Source organism: Typopeltis vanoorti, chromosome 2, assembly GCF_054136105.1.
Source record: "Typopeltis vanoorti isolate ZY-2024b chromosome 2, IOZ_Tvanoo_1.0, whole genome shotgun sequence".
NCBI lineage: Eukaryota > Metazoa > Arthropoda > Arachnida > Uropygi > Thelyphonidae > Typopeltis > Typopeltis vanoorti.
This window is the reverse complement of record NC_143550.1, coordinates 143,483,825-143,502,298: the sequence shown is the minus strand read 5'-3', so window position 1 is coordinate 143,502,298 and position 18,474 is coordinate 143,483,825. Positions and strand designations below refer to the sequence as shown.

The 18,474-nt window shown below is 36.3% G+C and overlaps 1 protein-coding gene across 4 annotated transcripts in view; it reads left to right on the top strand.

Annotated features, from left to right (window-relative positions):
- The window catches only part of E(z) (histone-lysine N-methyltransferase E(z)), a 516,600-nt gene that overhangs the window by 411,153 nt on the left and 86,973 nt on the right, over window positions 1–18,474 (top strand). For 3 of the 4 annotated variants that reach the window (XM_090413305.1, XM_090413314.1, XM_090413296.1), the window contains one exon: window positions 15,508–16,478. In XM_090413305.1, coding sequence (XP_090269431.1) covers window positions 15,508–16,478 — 971 coding nt within the window. The remainder of the gene's footprint in view (window positions 1–15,507; window positions 16,479–18,474) is intronic. The other variant, XM_090413324.1, reaches the window with a different exon arrangement.

The window sequence follows — 18,474 nt, the reverse complement described above, 5'->3', positions numbered from 1 at the left end:
TGGGAGAAAAAGATATCCTTGAAGTATTGAGTAATTACTTTGAAAAACTGCTAAACGAAACAAGCAGTGATGACAGCACAGTGGTAAAAAAACACTGACCAGGCATGCAGTCAGGAATACATATCCATTCCTGAAGTAGAAATAGCCATCAAAGGTTTGAAATGTGGAAAGGCAGCAGGAGTAGATGATATTCGACTAGAAATGCTGAAGTATGGTGGTATAAGAATCTTACAGTGGCTGCACTGCATGGTTCAGAAAGCCTGGACAGAAGGACGAATTCCCGGTGATTGGAGTAGAGCTCTCATAGTACCCATATATAAAAAGAGAAATAAAAATGAATGTGAGAATTACAGAGGTATTTCCCTACTGAGTGTTCCTGGCAAGATCTATGCAAGTATACTTGAGAAACGGTTGATAAGAATTATGGAAGAAAAGCTTAGTGAAGTACAAGCTGGATTCAGGCCAAATTGAGGCTGTCAGGATCAGATCTTCACTTTACGCCAAATGGGAAAAAAAGATAGTCAAGAGAGCATGGGAATATAACAGAGATCTGTATTTAAGTTTTGTCGATTTGGAAAAGGCATATGACAAGGCACCAAGAGAGAAGCTATTCAAGACGCTACAGTTATATGGTGTCAATGGGGCATTATATCAAGTAATACTTAGTCTTTATTTGAGTTGTAAGTCAGCAGTTAGAATTGAAGGAAGTACAGGAAGATGGTTTAATGTTAAATCTGGTGTGAGACAAGGATGTACATTATCCTCCTCTGTTATTCATTATATATATGGATCACATTATGAAGGAAAGTGGTATTAAACATGATATCAAAATTGGAGATGTTAATGTCAGCTCTTTGCTTTATGCGGATGATGTTATACTTCTAAATAAATCCGCTACAAGTCTGCAAGATTCTCTGACTAAATTGAATAACTGTTGTAATAGATATTGTATGAAGGTCAGCAATAAAAAGACAAAGACATTGAAAATGTCAACTGTGTTGTGAATGGAGAACCTGTGGAACAAGTGAAACATTTCAGCTACTTAGGCACTATTTTTACTGAAGATGGTAAATTAAATATAGAAATAGACAACAGAATCAGCAAAACTGGTATGGTAGGAAGTCAATTGAATAAATTCATATGGAATAAGAGAGAAATTAGTCGGAACACTAAATTAGCTCTATACAAGACCGTGTTCAAACCAGTTTTAACTTATGGATCTGAGAGCTGGGTCAGAAGTAAAACACTTGACCAAAGACTAGAGACAGCAAATATGAGAGTCCTGAGAAAGATTAATATCACGAACAGATGGCATCAATGGCGATATCATATTAAAAACGAGGATATTAGGAAAGAACTTGACATTGTCAACATCCAGGAATGCATTAGCAGAGCTAATCTCAGGTGGTATGGTCACTTAAATAGAATGGGAGAGGAAAGATTAGCAAAACAAGTGTACTCTGCCAGGTTGGCAGCAAAACGACCCAGAGGGAGACCAAGATATAGGTGGATTGATACGGTACAAAGTGCCTTAGATGATAGAAATATAAGATCTGATGAGGTTGGAGTCTTGACAAGTTATAGACTGATTTGGAGGAAAATTGTAGATAGGAAGTTAGTACACCCCTTGAGGGTACATGGCAGGAATTTGATGATAATGATGTTTAATCCTTTATCCGAGTGTAAGCAAACAAGTTTGCACCTGATCTATTTTCAGGACTGGGGCAACTCATATAAAGAAGCTAAGACTTCTCATCACTTACCTTAGTTTCCCATAATGCAAAGCACATATTTTTATGATTATGTATAATGCTATGCAATATGGGAAGGATCACTACCCAGACTGGTTTTGACCTTTATTGAGGTTTCTTCAGTGGGAGCCAGACCCAGATGTGATGCCAAGGTTGAAATAATGCAGAGGTCATATTTTCATATACAAGTTGCTAAAAGGTGTCACACCTTATTATTAAATTACTCTGGATTAGAGAAAGTTGTTGGAAGTAATAATATCATATTCTGTGCATTTCTTGAGTATACATATCAGGAAATTGAATATGATGATTATGATGATATTGCAATTTTTTTGTTGTATTTTTGATATATTTTGTGATTTTTGTTTTTTGGAAAATTTTTTATATCTGCAGTAACACTAGAATTTGTTGAGTTTGTGCTGGAAACTTATAGAACAGAGGGATGAACTAATGTAGTATTTGTGCACATTACTTCCTACAGAGCATGAATATATTCTCAGACTTATTCACTTTAATCTGAATTTATAATTTCTTGGATTGGACTCTGGGAGTAACCCAAAGTCCAATCAAAGCCTTGGCAAGTGCCCTATGTATTCTGCTGTACTGAGACTTCCTCCAAGCACAATTTGCAGAACTAGCAAACATGATAATAATAGACATAATTATCAAAATAATAATTATTATTATTGTTATTAACATTTGATCTCCATGGAGTCAGAGACTCATCGTGGGAGGTACTCACTATTGCATGCATTGCTTATCCAACTGCATCTTAAACTGATTCAGTGTGTCAACATTCACAAAGGAGACTCATAGTGGATACATATCTTGAATACTCATTCAACCGTGCCTTAAACTGATTCAAAGTGTTTACACACACAACACACTCAAGTAATGCATTCCACTCACCAACCACACTCCATGCAAAGAACCTACTCCTCATTCCTTTGCTTACACCCTTCTTATACAGCTTCCAGCAATAGCCTCTTGTTCTATTCCCATCTCCCATTCTATGAAAAATTTCTTCCATGTCTACCTGATAACAACCCCTAACTAGTTTATTTGTCTCAATCATATCCTCCCCTCTTCCTCCTATTCACAAGGCTCTGCAACTGACATTCTCTCAATCTGTCCTTGTACTCCACATTCCAAAGACCACTGACTATCTTTGTGAATCTTCTCTGTTTCCTTTCCAACATATCCTCATCACCATGAAAACTCAGCTATGAAATCTGTGCACAATAATTGATATAAGGCCTTACACAATGGAATCATAACCTCTCTATTTCTGCATGTCAGGGTTCTCTGCATCAGCTGTGGAAAGTTCTTGACTTCGGTTCTTCTAAATAGATAAGGTGTTGGCTCCCTTGTTTATAATGGTATATGCATGACCAGCAAATGCATCACTTAGACTGCATATGAAAAGAAAATTGGTGGGGAATGGAAACAAGACTACTCTAGTGACAAAATTGCAGTCACTTGAGGCTGTTTCATGTCTCCAGTAATGTTTCACTGAGCCTCCATAGCTCAGTCAGTATAGACAAAGCCATTTGGTCAGAAAGAACTGGGGTTGATTCCTGTCAGTAATATGAGGAACCTTTATCAGGTCTCTTTCGATGAAAGAGACCAGATACTGCTGGTCTCATACAGAGGTAGGGTTTTTTCCCACCTGGAAACTTTGGTTTTTCATCCCCCATGAACACACATTAATTAGAGTCATGAATACATCCCAGCCATATGCCGGTCCCAAGCTTGGATAAAATTGGAGGGAGGGGGGAAAGCAATGGTGAATTACCCTGTAAAAATCTCACCAGGAACACTTTGTGGGCAATGCCTACAAAGTCACCTAGGTCAAAACAACTGAAGGTTGTTTTGACCTAGGGAAAAACATCACCAATGTTTCACTGAAACATTGGTGAAAAACCATCACCAATGTTTCACTGGACAGTGAAAGTTATCTGCCACCTAGAGTTGGTATTTCAGTGATACCTTTGCCATAAGGTGTAACAAATTGACACAATAACACGAGGAAGGAGTGAATAGTAAATTTAATAGCAAATATTTCAGCCCAAAAAGTGCAGGTCATCATCTGTGTAAGCAGGCAGACTGAATACAAGGTAGAATGCTAGCAATGGACTATTTAAAATAGTAAGAGCCATGTGATATCTGAGAAATCTGGCCTTGCACAACATGGAATTGATATCGACCACCAGCATTGCATGGAAGAGTCTTATTCCAATCAAACATCATTAAAAATTTTTAAAGAAAAATAATACATTTCCTCTGTTACCCATTTGCATTGTGCTATATATAACATCACACAGCTCTTGCTAATTAAAGTAATCCATTGTTCACATTCTACCTTGTATTTATACTGCCTGATGCTACTGATGATGACCTGTAATTTTCAGGTTAATTCTACCACCTAGAGGTCTGGTGATATTTTCTCCACATCCCTATAAGGCACCAATACTTGCCTTGCCATTTGTGGAAACAGGGCATACTACAGGAAGGCAGGGTTTGACTTGATTGGGAGAGATTATATATATTGTCTACAGCTGCCAGTTAATGACCTGCTAGCTAGTGAAATGAAGTGTCCAAAAGGAAATGCAGCATGCATGCCACATTAGAAACATTTATATGATAATTACTTTCTAAAATTGGCGAGTTCAGAGAGAATGTAGAGCATCTATTCATGATGGATGGGACTTCGCATTGACGATGCTGCCACCTTTTTCCATTCTTCATCTTTTTGTATACTTCTCATATTCTTCATTCTACCTCTCCTGAATCTTTTTGCACTTTCCTATTCTTCAGGCTCCTACTGTTTTTATCTTTCAGAGCAGTCCGTAGCCATTCAGAAAAAAAAGGGAGTGGTGGTGAGATCCTATCGGTGTGAGTGCATTGCTTTTTGCTCTATAAGATGATCTGTTGATCATCAAGTGATTTTTCACCCTACCTTCAGGATATTCTTGGTTTTGTGTTCTGTGAAAGTTAGACCTTCCCTATTGGCCGTCTCTGATGTTTATCAGATCCTTTTTACTAGTGGTTTATCATACTTTGCCCAGTGTGAAATAACTGCAACTGTTTGTCTGTGTGATTTCACTTTCACGTTTGCATTGTTTAATTTTTCCCTTGTGTAATTTTGCCTTTATGCCAGCTTATTCGTATTCTTGTCCTTGATGCTTGGAAGATAATTTTATGATAATACAATTTGTCACATAAGTTATCCATTGTTTATTCTTTTCATAAAAATGAAACACACCCAAAGACAGTTTCACTCATAATCTTGCAAATCATTCTAAAATGAAAAATTATTCATTATGATTGTTGTCTTTGAACACAACTAGAACTGTCAAGATTCTACATTTTAAATTGATCAAAAAAATATACCAGTTACTTCCCCCCTCTTAAAGATAAACTGGTATATTTTCTTGATCAATTTAAAATGTAGAATATTAGGTATAGGAGTGATAGGTATTGTTTGCATATAGCTATAATTAATTGCTTTTAAATTCCCATAATTTTCTTTTCATAATAAATTTATAGTATTGTGTTTCTGTTTAACTACATTTGATTAATTAAATTTAGTTCTTTTTACTATAGCATGTTAATTTTGATTTTGGGAAATATATATACGCATATGAGGGAAAAAATTCTGTAATGTTTAGCCTTTTTTCACTACTCATCTACCACAGATCCTCTGTAGCTCAGTCGGTGTAGACAAAGCCCTTTGGTTGGAAAGACCTGGGTTCAATTCACATCAGTGACAGGAGGAACCTTTATCTGGTCTCTCTTGACAAAAGGTGAGTTAGCCAGTCTCATATGGAGGTGGGGTTTTTTTTCACCCGGAAACTCAGGTTTTTCATCCCCCAGAACAGGCAAACTGGCCCCGTGAACACATTCATCTACAGACATAGGACACACACTGGGAGGCATAGGAGTTATCCTCGAGTTATGGTTGTGAAGTCCAAGAATACTTGGAAAGGTCGTGGGCGCTTAAGTGTCTGTTAAGACCACTGATAGGATAGGATCTACCACAGAAATAGAATGTCTGGACTATTTCCATGAGAATAATGCTTAACCAAAAATAAATACAATCCACTCAGTAGTAAACAGTACTCAGACTGACACTTCCTGGTAATTTTCTGACCACTTTATACACTCATTGTTTTAAATATAGAATGTTCTGCTCTTCAGAACACCCCCAAATTGTTATTTCTGGCTATCTCTACTCCATGCACATGTTAGTCTCTCTTGGTGAAGTTGGTTTTAGAAACTATAAGATATGGTACCTGATGTTATTGGTATTGACTATGAAGATGAGCATGGTCAGATGAAGAAAATTATATTAAGAATTTTTGTCATGTAGCAAGTCTCTTTGAAGTTTGTGTTTACATGCATACACAGCGACCATAATTAAAGAGGAGGTGTTCAGAGCCCTGTAGCAAAATATGTATTGGACAAAATGGAACCAAACTTAATGTAATTACACTGTGGAACATAGGGTTTGATTTACAGAAAAAAAAAATACAAAATTCTGCCACAGCAAACAATTGGCACTGAAATCATGAGATATTTGCATAATCTCACTGCTCTACTGATAAGTTGGTAGATATAAGGAAGACCAAAATGCATTCGCATCATTCTGATAAGACTGAAGTGCTATGGATCTCACCTTACTGGAATGTGCATTGTTAGTCAAGCCTTACTGTCAACAACACGATAATGCTAATGTTGCACTTCGAGAAGGATAGGAGAAAAGGTCCAGTAACAATAACTCTTAGAAAAATTATTTCAAAATAGCAGATCTTTGGCAGCGAGGCCAGGATGAGGATGCAAACAGGTTATTCCTCAACAAGTTGAATAAGTTGCAATTGCCATCGTGGAACGCGAAATGAATAAGTAGCACAAGCGTCCAGCACTGCTTGGGCAATATCTGGCAACCAGACATGCTATACTCAACTGTCTGGAAATCCAGCATCATATGCTGAGATTTTTCCCTTACAAGACTCCCATACTCAAGCTTTGCTTCATAGTGATGCAGAAACTCGACTGCAGTTTGCCTTAACATTCTTAGCTGAAATGGAAATGGATGATGCATGGCCATGGAAGATCGTGTGGAGTGACGAGGTACATTTTTTATCTGAACGGTAGTGTTAACTCGTGCAATTGCTGCATTTGGGTTGTGAATAACACTCGTGTTCCATCAGAACTCTTTACACTCATCGAAAGTCAGTGTGGTTTCACTGCATTGTTTATTATTGGTCCGTACTTTTTCAAAGCACTTCGCTCAATAGGACCAGTGACTCGTACCATGTCTGCTGTTAGCTATTGAGAGATGCTGTGCAACTTTGTTGTTCCATTACTGCAGCAGCGATGATGCTTTGACTATACTATATTAATGCAGGATGGATCACCACACCACATTGGATTGCTCCTACAGCAAATGTTACGAAATCACTTCACAAAACGCAGTGATTAGTCATGCATTTTCCACAGCATGGCCACCTCATTTGCCTGATCTTACATCCTGTGACTTTTGGTTGTGGGACCATGTTGCTGTGGAAAATGTCATTCATAGAATGCAGTTCTTAGAACATGAAAGGAAGACATGTTGAAGCACATCTGTATGTTACATGAACACAAAAATGGATTTTTTGTGTCTCCTCTAGCCATTACTGTTTAATTAATCCCAAACTAGTTTCTTATAGTGCCAAATGTTGCTTGGTGGCAGAATTTTGTAATTTTTTTATCTTCAGTAAATCAAAACTCCATGTGTCAGTGTACTTACACCAAGTTTGGTTGAATTTAGTCCAATACATTTTTCGATACAGGGGTCTGATGAACACCCTGTGTGTGTGTGTGTGTTGCTCCCATCCACAAAAAGGTTATATGCAAACCTATAGTACATTTAGTATCATGGGTCGGCTATGGTTTTTTTTCTTTTTTATCAATTTATATATATATAAATTGATCTATTTTTTACATACTCCAGAAATTCTGCTCTAGGACCAAACATTGAACTTTCTCAAGCCACTTCATTCCTCCAATAAGTAGGCTGGTAGTCTTATACTGGTCAATAAAGTTCATCTCTCATCTATAGACAATCACAAGCATCCATGGCAGGATTTGAATCTGCAGACTTAGTTGGAGAACGGATATACTAACCACTCGACCAACCATGCCGGCAGTTATATATGCATTTGATAAGAACGTAGTGCATTCTTGTTATGAAATAATTCGCTTTTTGAAGAAACGTTTTTCATTTTTTCATATGGAAAAAGTACTTTCACCTGAAAGAGGAAAAAAATGCAAAAATTTGTACATTGATATTGGTATATTTTTCATTGTACAAAAATGGTTAATCTTTGGATATTACAAGAGTGTATTAATGTATTTTAAATTTTGTTGAGGTGATATACTGAAATTGTGTGCATTCTAGTAGTGACTGATTTCTTCCTCCTTTCAAAAGGAAAGAAATCTAGAATGTCCCCCCCCCCCAAAAAAAAAGTTATCTAAATGCAGTTTTTCAAAGTACAATACTGCATTCTTGTGTTTGCTGTTTAGGCAAGTTACAAAGGAATCAGAAATGTCTTGCCCATGTGAGCTAGTTAATGAATATCTTTTTGTGTTTTTTTTTGTTTTTGTGTCGTAATGCAGTTTAAAAAAAAAAAAAAACAGAAATCACTAAGGTTGTCTTCATAGTTTGTGTAATCGGACTTAAAATAGCAGACTTCAGAGATGAAAAGTCTAACAGTAGAGACAGTCAACAGATGTTACATAATTGGCAAGGAAATTTTGGCCAGAGACGATCAGAGTAGTCCAGATTTGGCATTCTCCAGCTTAGAATATTGAATTGAACCAGTGCACAAGTGCCTTCTGTTGGAAGGAATCATAGAGTGTAGTTTGGACACTCAAAATGCTCAGTGGTTAATGTATCTGCATGAGGTTCAGTTTAAAATAGGAGGTTGACCCGTGATGTCTATAAATAGTGATGCATGTGTGATGTACAATGGGGGGGGGGGGATCTGGAAAGTTCTGATAATCACCTAGAACAAAAATGATATTAAAGCAACTGATATAACCACAAGAAAGAGCATATGAGATTATAAGAACATAAGTTACCTTCATAACTCTGCTACTAGTATGTTCTCTCTTGTGGTTATATTAGTTGCTTTAATATAATTTTTGTTCTAGGTGTTTATCAGAACTTTCCAAATCCCCGTTCCCCCCATCTCTTGTATACTTGTGTTTGTTCCAAATGCTGATGTGGAAGTGTTTTTAGTGAATTTTATGGTTTATATATATGTTTTTTTTTCTTAGATCGAAGTTTCTTAATAAATATTGTGAATTTGTTTTTCTTTTCATGACTGGTGTTGGAGTAGAGCTAATTAAAAAGTTGGGATATGCAGTTGAATGGAGATATAATTGAACAGCCGTATGAATGTCCACCCACGTGTCACACTACTCAGACTCTCTCTTCAGGCATGACTTGACAAGATAGTTGGTAACAGATTGTGTGCTGTCTAATCAGAAAGTCTACTTTATTACTAGTGGGTTAAGTTTTTGTAGTGATTACTGGCCAGCTTGCAGAACCATGTTGTTGCTATACCCTCTAACAGAGGAAGTTATGTGTTTCCACAGTATGTTTGCCATGTCCTGAAGCATATCACACTGCATGTGAGAAAAGAAATAGAAATGGAAACATCTCTGGAGACAAACCATGGAATTGGTCACTTCAGGCTTTCAGTATGGTGGAGTTTCACTTGGCAGTGAAGGTTATCTACCACTTGACATTGCTAGTTGGCATTACTTTTAACTAATAACATACCCTTTTGCAGTGGGAATACCTGCTGTTCTCACCACTACTGGGAGGAGGAGGGAAAAAAAACTTCACCAGTCTGTTTTCTATTTGCAATTTATAACAAAACAAATTTTAAATGAAAATAAACAATAAAAAGATGAGGTCTATAAAGTGAGCAAGAAGATAGTAAATATCAGTGTTTTCTTAATGAACCAGCTGAACAGTTAATATGTTAGCTATACATAGGTGCATGTTTCCTCAGAAGTCAGGAACATAATAAAGAAATAACAGAATTAGCACAGTGACAGAATCTGTTGCCACTGTATAATAGAGGTGAGCTGAGATGGAGGGCTATGATTGCAAATGAGTCAATATGCAGATTGGGCAGGAGGAATAGTGTGGAGCTTGTGGACTTGGAGATTGAGTTTGATGGAAGGAAGGATTTATATAAGGTGGATGACTTGCATCTAAATGGATTTAGTGTTAGGAGTGTTGAGAAAGTGTTGTTCAGTGAAAGTTTGGGAATACAAAGTCAGGGACACTAGAATGTACTTGGGGGCGGGGAGTGCAGGTGAATGTAGGTCCAGGCAAACTATGGGTTATTATGTGGGAGAGTGATCACATGATGCAAAGCATGGCGCCCTAGGTTAACTTTAGTGGGCTAAGTAACACAAGGTGTAAGGGAGGTTGATGGATGAAAAGGGTATTGCAGTTTATGTATACTAATGCCAGAAGTATTGGAAATAAGATTGAGGAGTTTTGCTATTTGTTAGCACAACTTGGTCAAGGTTATAGACATTATAGAAGACAGAAGAAACAGGATGGTGGGAGGGGTTTTGCTAATGATAGCAGAGGAATTAAGAGTAGAAACACATCATGGAGACAGCGATTCAGAGGACAGTTCATTTTAAGCTATCTGGTGTGAGATAGAGGTCGCCAGAACTAAATATATCATTGGTTGCTGCTGTAATACAGAGGAGAATGTGGGAGAATGCAGATTAATATGATTGAGTACTGGTCAAGTAATTATTATGGGAGATTTCAATTATGGGGACATCTTGGGAGGAATGGTCACAGGCAGAGAAGGAAATGAAATTTATACAGCTGCTGAGAGATAATTACCTGAGGCAGCATGTAATGGAGGGGACACAAGGTTCAGGAGTGTTGGTTCTGATCATTCCATCAGAGAATTTAATACTATCCAATCTAGCTATACTTCCTCCACTCAGAAAAAGTGATCATGTAGTGATCATCTTCACCTGAGAGATTTCCAGACATGCAGAATTTTCTGTTAAGAAAAGATACACATGAATTACAAAGCAGGTAATTATGACAAGCTGAGGAGTCACTTTCAGCATTGCCATGGAATAAGAATTTGAAGGGTGATATGGTGGTGGTGCATGGGAGGTGTTCAAGGGGTGTTTGAAGAAATTAGTATCTGAATATATACCTAGAGTCTGAAGGATAAATCAAGTAGGAGTTAGATGGATAAATGGCTTCATTAAGCAGGAGTTGCATACAAAGGAAAGGTTGTGGAGGGATTATAAAGAAAAGGTGATCAACATGCCCATGAACAATATACGACACATGCAAGAAGGCCAAAACTGATTATGAGAGAAAGCTAGCTGATGAGGCCAAAAGAAACCCTAAAGAGTTATTTTACTATGTGGCAAGTAAAAGGAGGAATGGCTATGGAAGGATGACTTTTAAAAGTGCCGATGGTGGGGAGGCCACAAGAGCAAACCAATAGTTGAATTATTGAGTGAGTATTTTTTAGCAGTGTACTATCGAGGTGTGACTTTGACTTGATAGGAGAATAGAGGTTGAAGAAATGGAGGTTCTTAAAATATTGCAGAACCTCAATATGGATACAGCCATGGGATTAAATGGCATGTTGCCTGTGTATTATGAGAATGTGCAAGGGAATTATCAACTCCTCTGACCAAGCTGTTTAATTTAAGCCTCAGTACTAGGAAGGTGTCAACGGAGTGTAAAGAGGGCAAAATAGTCTCACTGCTTAAAGGGCGTGCTCCAAGACAGAAGTAGTAAATTATAGGCCAGGCAGTATCTCAAGAATGGTGGTTAAGGTGGAGAAATTGGTGAAAGCCAGAATTCAGGATTGGGTGTATATGAATATGATACTCTATAAGGGATAACATGGTTTTGTGAAGGGTATGTCTTTCCTTATTAATTTGCTTACTTTCTGTAATAAAGTGACAACGGAGTTGGATAAGGGAAATGTCTACTCAGTGATATTGCTAGACTGCAACATTTGACAAGATTCCACATAGAACTCTATTGCATAAATTGGTGCAAATGGGGATGGATGCGAATCTAGTGATTTGGATTAGAGGGTGGTTGATGGACAGATATCAAAGAGTGGTTTATGGAGGAGTTGTCCAGGAGAACGCAAATCACTAGGTGCACCACAGGGCTCAGTACTTGGTCCTCTATTGTTTAATTTGTATATCAATGATATACGAAATGATTTGAGAAAGGAAATATTCAGTTGTTTGCAGACGATGCTAAATTGGGAAGAGCAATAGTAAATGAAAGTGATGCATCAATGGAAATCCTGCAGGAAGACTTAAACATACTAGCATTATGGACAAAGATAAATGGTTGCCAATTTAATGTGACTAAGTGTAAGGAGATGCACTTTGGGAAGAGATCAGAAGCTGTGTACTATATTGATGGAACTAAGCTGCAGGAAATTGATGAGGTCAGGGACTTGGGTGTAATTTTGGATAGAGTTGAGAGCATATTGTGAAGGTGACCAAAACAGCACATCCAATTACATGTTTGTTGAAGAACACACATGGTTTAATAATGCCACATATGGCGTACTGCATACATATCTGGATTATCTGGGGGATGAAGTTCTGGAGAGGATTCAGAGGTAAGTGGCATGTCTGTGAAATGCTCCCTATGAGAAGAGATTGACAGTCTGTAGGCTTCAAAAATTACCTGCTAGTCGAAAAAGAGGAGATGCATTTAAGAAGCATTTAAGTTATTAAAGGGATTTTATAGGATTGACACGGAAGACTTATTTTCAGCACATGGTCAGAAGTGAGAGAATAAGGGATCACCAGTTGAAGTTGTGTAAGAGTGTGGTTAGCAACGGTGTTAGGACTAGATTTTTTGCTTGGAGGTGAATGGTGGAATAGGTTGCCAGAAGTGTTTTGTGCTTCATTAGTGAATGAGTTTAAGGAGAGGTATGATAAGTATTGCGTGAATGATGGCTAGTGTATAAATAATGGATCTCCCATAATGAGTCTTCTGACTCCATGGATATACTTGTATAATAATAATATGGAGATAAGAACCAGAATAATGCGTAAGAACCACAGGCAATGATATTCTTAGGTTGGAAAAAAACCTCATTTTGGTTCTGATCAAAGAAAACATGCAGTGTTCAGATATCATATACTTATTTCTATGTTTTAGTTGCATTTATATAATCTAAATAATCAGCTAACAAATAATATTTGTGGCAGAGCTTTTTTGAAGATATTAAAAATAATTTATCCAGGATTATGTAAGCAGATGCTTAATCTTGAGCTAGCATGGTGATTTAAACAAAATAAGAAGTGAATGATATAGTAGTTGAAAAAACATCAAAAGCTATGTTGACAAATATATATGCATTAAAATAATTATGGATTGCTTCAAAAAATAGACTAAAGATAAATCAGATTAATTTAATAACTGTTTTGAAGAAAATTATTAACAGAAATAAGATTTCTTAATATTTAGCCACTATCATAGCTGTGGGAATCCCTTGAGGAAACATTTCAGGAACATTACTATGAAACTTTAATGTATTTAATTATTTCCTTTAATCAAAGTGAGGTTTTTTTTTTTCTCCTACAAGAAAGAAAGAAAGAAAAAAGATAGTTTACATGTCAGATAAACTGCTTTGTCCCACTGAGTTGCATTGAGAGCATATTGTGAAGGTAACCAAAACCGCACATCCAATTACATGTTTGTTGAAGAACACACATAACTTAATAATGCCACATATGGAGTACTGCATGCATCTCCTTAGATACTGAATATTATACAAAATTAGATTCTTCTGATCTTTGCATCAGTGATTTTCTCAAAATCAGTTATAGGCATTTTGATATTACTTAAAAAAAGTAAAAATGCCACCTAGAAGTCAATCACCAGAGCTATTTATATACAAAAATAAGATTGTTTCATCTGAAATGTTGAAAACTACTAACTACTAGTATGTACTTATGCACTTCCAGTATGTTTTTATATCTGTTTTTTGAAATCTAAGGTGTACCAAAAGAAAGTGTGTTAGAAATAGTTACTCTGTAGAAGTTAGTGTAATAGATGTTACATAAATCCAAATAGACTAATATTTCTTAAGCGTTCTTTTGAACTCAGAGCTTTCAGTTTGTTTGGTAAGTAGTAGTCCAAAAAAAAAAAAAAAAGAGGAAATTTTATCACTTGTTCATACTGCCACTTTAATGCTATAAAATCTTATTATCATTCATTCACTTTTTGAAAAAAAAAAGGTTTATTTATATGAAGGAACTATTATTTATAGTACAAAGTCTAAAAATTGAGCATTTAAAAAAAAATTCAAAAATAATAGTTAAAAAAAGAGCTCTAGAAGGCTGCAAGGATGTTACAAATCCATAATTATTTTAAACTCAAATATTTGAAACTTAATCTTATCTTATTTGCATGGGTCCCCCATCCCTTAGGACTGGTTGAGCCCCCTCCTAATGAGGGATGTCCAGAAAGTAAGTTCCAATGGGCTGTCAGAGAAACAAAAATATACTTACAAAAAAAACTTTATTGGAAATTAAAGTAGTCATCTTTCACTACTTTTTTACATTATTTCTGCCATTGTTCAGGCACTTATAAAGGTGCACCAAGAGTTGTGTACCTTTGTCGTAGAAGGTTGCCGCCTGTGATGCAAACCACATATTGACTGCTTCTTTGACCTCGTTATCCTCTTGAAACCGCTGGCCACCAAGGAAAGCTTTTAGATGTTTAAACAGGTGAAAGTTGTTTGGCACAAGGTCAGAACTATATGGGGGATGATGGAATTGTTCCCAGCCAAATGTGGCAAGTTTTTGTGTTACACCAGCCATTATCATGAATGAAAACAACACCCCTGGTAAGCATGCCATGTCATCTATTCTGGACCAAATCGTCAGTCACTGAACGTGGTTGCCCGCTCTGTTCATCATTGCACCTGTCCTTACTTCTTTAAAAAGTCTTACCCATCTTCCTACCATTGAATCATTCATTGCATGTTCTCCATAAACCTCAATAATTTGCCAATGAATTTCAGCTGCTTTAATGTTCCTCGCATTCAAGAAATGGATAACTGACCTAATTTTACATGCGGCAGGTGATTCGATTTTCTTAGACATTATAAACACACACCAAAAAGCATACACACACACTGCGAGAATGTCTGAAAATGGCACCAACGCCTTGTTATGAATCAACAAACTTTATTAATATTTTTGTGTTTTGTTTTGCAATGTGTGGAAATATGCGCAAACTGTGCTTAGCAACTTTTGATAAGTAGGGCCTGTTCATTGTGTATGGTGACCAAAAAACTGGAAAGATTTAAAAAGTCCAGCAATCTTCCAGAATTGCCAATTTTTGGACTTTGTACTATACAATCTTAAACTTCAATTTTTCCGAGAAAATCAGTTTTAGGGTAATGTGTATAATCATTCCTTTTTTTTTTTTTTTTAATTTTAGATTTCAATTAAACTCTGATAAAAAAAAATATATATTTTATATTTACAATGTTAGTTGTGTTAGTTTATATTTACAATGATAGTTGTGTGGGGAATGGAGACAAGCATTTTGCACATGCTTATTAGTGACTTCATATCATCATAATTAACAGGAACGAGACATCTCTAAGTATCTTTGCTACTTTTTAGCACTTATGCCTTTCTTTTGCAGATTTCACAGCTATGGATGCCAATGCAGTGGCATCACTTACACAGTCTGGTAGCCTTAGCAATCATGACTATGACTTAAAGAATAAAATAAACAACAGTCTCTCACTCACTTCTGATAACAGTGGATCATCATTAGAAAAAATGGATACTGTATCAAAATCAAATATTGAATATCCTTTAAATATTGCAGTTGTTAGCCAATCTTTCTGGTCAAGTGGGTCTCTTCTTTCACAACATGACACAAATGTTACTAGTAATAATAACCAAAATGATCTTGTGATTGCTGCTAGTACACATCCCAATACTATGGCAAGTGTGTGGCCTGCTTCATTGCTTGCTCCCCAAAGCATTCATGGTGAAGGCCTGCCTGGCTGTCCTCCTGTCGCACCAGTCTTCCGCCCTTCACGACGCTTTATTCCTCCTAACAATCACGACTACTGTATGCCTCCTCCTTCTCCATGTGACGATCAGTCTGGTGACCTCTCATTGCCTGACGCTAACTCTCTGTATGAGATGTCAGCGAAAAAGTCTGCATCTGTCCAAACGGATTTTCCGGATGGCAGTGATTATGCAGATGATGAAGATGCACCACTCATCGCAGAAAAGTGCACCAGCACCTCTCCTGAGCTGGATTTCTCTGTCTGTGAATCTTCTTCTGATCCTTCTCACCCGACTAACCCTTCTGAAAGTCTGTTGTCTGTCCACTCTGACTCTATCCACTCTCCACTGGTTACACAGCTCCACTCACCTACATCAGTGACTACAGATACCTCACAAGCTCCATCCTCTCCCAAAGGAAAGTTAGAACTTCTTGACCCAAGCATGTCACAGCCAGTGCCTCCTCTTAAGCCTTCTGATCTGGAAGCGAACTGGACCGGTGCAGAGCAGTCTCTTTTCCGAGTATTATGGCGAGTTTTCTACAACAACTATTGTGCTATTGCCCAGATGGTTAGGACCAAAACCTGTGCCCAGGTAAGTTTTATTTTTTTTATTCATTTATTTTTATTTTTTTTTTTGTAGTTTTAGAAAATTTAAAATTTTTTAGTTTTAATTATAGATTCAAAAACAATTGAAATTTTAGTAAAATTTTAATTGTTTTTTAAATTAAATTTTTGTAAGATTGATATATGCAGTGTCATCTTTGTATACTACAACAATGCACAATCTAATAGTTATATAATTAAATAAAATCAGGATGGGGGCTTGTAGCAAGCATTGATACTGCATATATGCTTATCTTTCGAAGATTATCTAGAATAGGAAATTAACATTTAATAATGTAAGAATGGTACAAAATGATATACCACAAAAATATCATGCTGAAATTTACAGAAACATGTCTTGGAAAGAAAAATACAATATATATTTTGTTAACTTAATGCATGCAAAACTTGTGTTAATTTAATGTATATATGAGAAGCAAATATATTGATGAGCCTCTTTTTTTTTTTTTTTTAATTATCTTCATTTAATGGTTATCAAATGCTTCAATGCATCTTTTTTTTATTAGTAATGTAATAGACACTTTAGCTGAAATTTATCAATGTATTTCTTTCTTCCTTCATGTGATTGTTGCTGATCCTTCATGCATATGATTTCTTGATATTAATTAAATTGCATGATAAAAGTAATAGTTATTTGAGCTTAAATTGGTAGATTAACAGGAACAGGTATGTTGGCAAATAGCTGTTACTGTTAATCAGTATCATGTACATCCCTCAGGGTACATAATCAGGAAAGTGATAATAGATGTTATTTGTGGTATATGTGTATAAATAACAAACAATAACAGTACAGCTTTTGTTGTATCCAATATACAACCTTTTCTGTATATTTGATACTTGTATTTCTCTGTTGCATTTCATTTTCCATTTATGTATTAATTCTGATGACCTGTTAAGTCAAGTAAATTGGCTTTTGTTAGGATAAGATAGTTAACCAGTTTCTCCTTCAATATCCGAACCTTTTTCTTAGTGAGTGATGCAAGGCAAAACTATTCGGTTGCAGAGATGCATTTATAATGTACAAAAATTACATGGAAACCAAATGCAAAAACACCATTTAACATACTCCCCCCACCCCCCAAATGGACAGATTGCCTATATTGAAGTATTGTAGATGCATCATTTTGAAGGGTTCAATCAAGAAGAAAAAAGCAACTTAAGAATCATTCTTTTAAATTATTATTATGATGATGATGATCATCATCATCTGAAACCTCCAGGGAGTCAAGGACTCATCGAGGGAGGTTATAAATCACCCAAACCAGCTGTATTACCTTCCCTTAAATTCATTCACACTAGATGCACTCACTATCCATAAAGGCAAACTATTCTGCTCACTCAATACTCTGTGAGAGATAAACATAGCTCTTACCCCTTTCTTGACTCTGAACAAACTTAACTTGCATGGATGCCACGTGTTCTCTCCCCGCCTTCCATATAACAAAAAATTTCATCGATATCCTATAAATTAATGTTGGCATTATAAATTAGGATCTGCTGTTTTATGTTATTTTCCTTGGCTAAAGAAAATGTAGCTTTTGTTATCAAACTGCGGTAAAAGGCAGGCATTTTGAGTAGATTCGATAATTTGTTCTGATGAATCTAATTCATGATTGGAAGAATATCTGCTTCAGAGTATTTTTTGTTTTTTTTTTTTCCACCCATAATCTGTGTAGACTGTTGGAACACTATAAAGGTGACAGCTAAAATTCTCTCTCTCTCTCTATTTCCAGGTGTTTCTGTCTTGGGATCTCTCCTTAACAAGGTAGAAAACGAAGAATTTATTTATCAATACAGCACAAATCAAAAATGCTAAAAGACTGTAATCAACTGGGGGAGGGGGAATCCAAAACATTTGCTGGAGAGCTTAAAGAAATTTGGCAACTCTTAATTATATTTATCCAGATTTAACGACTAATACCTTTTTGTGATTTTGTATGCTGAATTGGTTCTTCAGCACTGGT